Genomic DNA, 3,985 nt, shown 5'->3' on the forward strand with positions numbered 1-3,985 from the left:
GTGTCCCCAAGGCCACCCCCGGTGTCCCCAAGGCCACCCACGGTGTCCCCAAGTGTCCCCAAGGCCACCCTGAGTGTCCCCAACCCCGAGGACACCCCAACCAGGGGGACTTTTGGCGTCCCCAGGACCGGACGAAGCCCCTCGGACGAGGTCTTTGACCCCTGACAATTGTCCCCAAGGCCACTCCTTGTGTCCCCAAGGCCACCCCAATGTCCCCAAGTGTCCCCAAGGCCACCCTGAGCGTCCCCAACCCCGAGGACACCCCAACCAGGGGGGTCTTGGTGTCCCTAGGACCGGACGAAGCCCCTCGGACGAGGCCTTTGACCCCTGACAACTGTCCCCAAGGCCACCCCCGGTGCCCCCAAGGCCACCCCAAGGTCCCCAAGGCCACCCTGAGTGTCCCCAAAACCACCCTGAGTGTCCCCAACCCCGAGGACACCCCAACCAGGGGGACTTTTGGCGTCCCCAGGACCGGACGAAGCCCCTCGGACGAGGCCTTTGACCCCTGACAACTGTCCCCAAGGCCACTCCCAGTGTCCCCAAGGCCACCCCCGGTGTCCCCAAGGCCACCCCCGGTGTCCCCAAGTGTCCCCAAAGCCACCCTGGTGTCCCCAAACCCTCCCTCAATGTCCCCAAGTGTCCCCAACCCCGAGGACACCCCAACCAGGGGGACTTTTGGCGTCCCCAGGACCAGACGAAGCCCCTCGGACGAGGCCTTTGACCCCTGACAATTGTCCCCAAGGCCACTCCCGGTGTCCCCAAGGCCACCCCCAGTGTCCCCAAGTGTCCCCAAGGCCACCCTGAGTGTCCCCAACCCCAAGGACACCCCAACCAGGGGGACTTTTGGTGTCCCCAGAACCGGACGAAGCCCCTCGGACGAGGCCTTTGACCCCCGACAATTGTCCCCAAGGCCACCCCCGGTGTCCCCGAGGCCACCCCGGGGTCCCCAAGCGTCCCCAAAGCCACCCTGGTGTCCCCAAACCCTCCCTCAATGTCCCCAAGCGTCCCCAACCCCGAGGACACCCCAACCAGGGGGACTTTTGGCGTCCCCAGGACCGGACGAAGCCCCTCGGATGAGGCCTTTGACCCCTGACAATTGTCCCCAAGGCCACCCCCGGTGTCCCCAAGTGTCCCCAAGGCCACCCTGAGTGTCCCCAAGGCCACCCCAATGTCCCCAAGTGTCTCCAAAGCCACCCTGAGTGTCCCCAACCCCGAGGACACCCCAACCAGGGGAGTTTTGGTGTCCCCAGGACCGGACGAAGCCCCTCGGACGAAGCCTTTGACCCCTGACAATTGTCCCCAAGGCCACCCCCGGTGTCCCCAAGGCCACCCCAATGTCCCCAAGTGTCTCCAAGGCCACCCTGAGTGTCCCCAACCCCGAGGACACCCCAACCAAGGGGGGTCTTGGTGTCCCCAGGACCGGACGAAGCCCCTCGGACGAAGCCTTTGACCCCTGACAACTGTCCCCAAGGCCACCCCCGGTGTCCCCAAGGCCACCCCCGGTGTCCCCAAGCGTCCCCAAAGCCACCCTGGTGTCCCCAAACCCTCCCTCAATGTCCCCAAGTGTCCCCAACCCCAAGGACACCCCAACCAGGGGGGTCTTGGTGTCCCCAGGACCGGACGAAGCCCCTCGGACGAGGCCTTTGACCCCCGACAACTGTCCCCAAGGCCACCCCCGGTGTCCCCAAGCGTCCCCAAAGCCACCCTGGTGTCCCCAAACCCTCCCTCAATGTCCCCAAGTGTCCCCAACCCCAAGGACACCCNTCCCCAATGTCCCTGGATGTCCCCAACCCCCCCAATGGTCCCCAATGTCCCTGGATGTCCCCAAATGTCCCCACCGGTGTCGGGTGTCCAGACGAGCCTGACGGCCAGGAAGTCCTGCAGCTCGTTGCGCAGGGTGTAGGTGACGGTGAAGCGGCGCCGCGCCGGCACCGGCGACTCGCACGTGGCCGTCATCACGAAACGGGGACGCTCCAGCCGGATGCTGGGCAGCCTGGGGGACATTGGGGGCGTTGGGGACATCGTGGGGACGTTGGGGACATCGTGGGGACATCGTGGGGGCATCGTGGTGGCACCACCGGGGAGCCCCAGGGGAGCTGGTGAAGGTGGTGACATGGGGACAGTGATGGCACAGTGATGGCACAGTGACATGGTGGCACCTCCAAGACAGCCAGGAGGGTCTGGGGACATTGGGGACATCGTAAGGACATTGGGGACATCATGGACATCATGGGGACATTGGGGACATCATGGGGACATTGTGGTGGCATCGTGGTGGCACCACCAGGGAGCCCCAGGGGAGCTACACAATGACTTGGGGAGGGGGTGACATTGGGGACAGTGACGTGGTGGCACCTCCAGGGGCGGCTCTGGGCAGCCAGGAGGGTCTGGGGACGTCGGGGACATCGTGGGGACATTGAGGACATCATGGGGACATCGTGGGGACATCGTGGTGGCATCGTGGTGGCACCACCGGGGAGCCCTGTCTGAGCCCTGGAGAGCCCTGGGGAGGGGGTGACATGAGGACAGTGATGGCACAGTGATGGCACAGTGACGTGGTGGCACCTCCAGGGGTGGCTCTGGGCAGCCAGGAGGGTCTGGGGACATCGGGGACATCGTGGGGACATCGGGGACATCGTGGGGACATCGTGGTGGCATCGTGGTGGCACCACCAGGGAGCCCCAGGGCAGCTACACAATGACCTGAGGAGGTGGTGACAAGGTGACAATGACATGACGAGGACGTGCCAGGGAGGTGACAGCGGTGCCACGGCTCAGAGGTGACCCTGGGGACATTTGGGGACACTTGGGGACATCTGGGGACATTTGGGGACATTGGGGCCACTCACCTGTAGTGGGTGTAGATGCTGCTGGTGAAGGGCAGCTTCGGCGTCGACCACTGCACCACGGCCACCAAGGGCACCTCCAGGCCCTGGGGAGGGGACAGCGGGGACACAGGTGCCACCCCCGGGGTCCCCGAGGCCACCCCGGGGTCCCCAAGTGTCCCCAAGGCCACCCCGGGGTCCCCAAGTGTCCCCAAACCCACCCTGAGTGTCCCCAACCCCAAGGACACCCCAACCGGGGGGGTGTCTTGGTGTCCCCAGGACCCCTGGCTGAGGGTGGTGGCCCCTGACAATTGTCCCCAAGGCCACCCCTGGTGTCCCCAATGTCCCCAAGTGTCCCCAAGTGTCCCCAAAGCCACCCTGAGTGTCCCCAAAGCCACCCTGAGTGTCCCCAACCCCGAGGACACCCCAACCAGGGGGACTTTTGGTGTCCCCAGGACCGGACGAAGCCCCTCGGACGAAGCCTTTGACCCCCGACAACTGTCCCCAAGGCCACCCCCGGTGTCCCCAAGGCCACCCCAATGTCCCCAAGTGTCTCCAAAGCCACCCTGAGTGTCCCCAACCCCGAGGACACCCCAACCAGGGGGGGTCTTGGTGTCCCCAGGACCGAACGAAGCCCCTCGGACGAGGCCTTTGACCCCTGACAATTGTCCCCAAGGCCACCCCCGGTGTCCCCAAGGCCACCCCCGGTGTCCCCAAGCGTCCCCAAGGCCACCCTGGTGTCCCCAAACCCTCCCTCAATGTCCCCAAGTGTCCCCAACCCCAAGGACACCCCAACCGGGGGGGGGGTCTTGGTGTCCCCAGGACCGGACGAAGCCCCTCGGACGAGGCCTTTGACCCCCGACAACTGTCCCCAAGGCCACCCCCGGTGTCCCCAAGGCCACCCCCGGTGTCCCCAAGCGTCCCCTCACCTCCTTGGCGTCCTCGGGGGGCCTCTCGGGGGCCTGGAGCTGGAAGAGGAAGTTGTGCTCCTCCAGGGCACTGAGGGCACAGGGACAGCCCGCGCCCGCCCCGGACACGCGGCAGAACGCGCCCACGGGCACCTCCCCGGAGTGGTGGCTGTCAGGGGACAGGGGGACACCTCAGGGACACCCCAAGGTCACCACACTGTCCCCAAGGTCACCACACTGTCCCCAAGGTCAC

The 3,985-nt window shown here is 66.2% G+C and overlaps 1 protein-coding gene across 1 annotated transcript in view; it reads right to left on the reverse strand.

Annotated features, from left to right (window-relative positions):
• CUNH7orf43 (chromosome unknown C7orf43 homolog) overlaps window positions 1–3,985 on the reverse strand; it is a 21,235-nt gene that overhangs the window by 6,439 nt on the left and 10,811 nt on the right. The window contains exons 4-6 of the mRNA XM_017839938.1: window positions 3,754–3,923; window positions 2,849–2,931; window positions 1,792–1,993 (exon numbers count right to left, since the gene is read on the reverse strand). Of these exons, the coding sequence (XP_017695427.1) occupies window positions 1,792–1,993; window positions 2,849–2,931; window positions 3,754–3,923 (455 nt within the window). The remainder of the gene's footprint in view (window positions 1–1,791; window positions 1,994–2,848; window positions 2,932–3,753; window positions 3,924–3,985) is intronic.

The sequence above is a fragment of the Lepidothrix coronata genome, unplaced genomic scaffold (assembly GCF_001604755.1).
Source record: "Lepidothrix coronata isolate B3197 unplaced genomic scaffold, Lepidothrix_coronata-1.0 Scaffold587, whole genome shotgun sequence".
NCBI classification, from domain to species: Eukaryota; Metazoa; Chordata; class Aves; order Passeriformes; family Pipridae; genus Lepidothrix; species Lepidothrix coronata.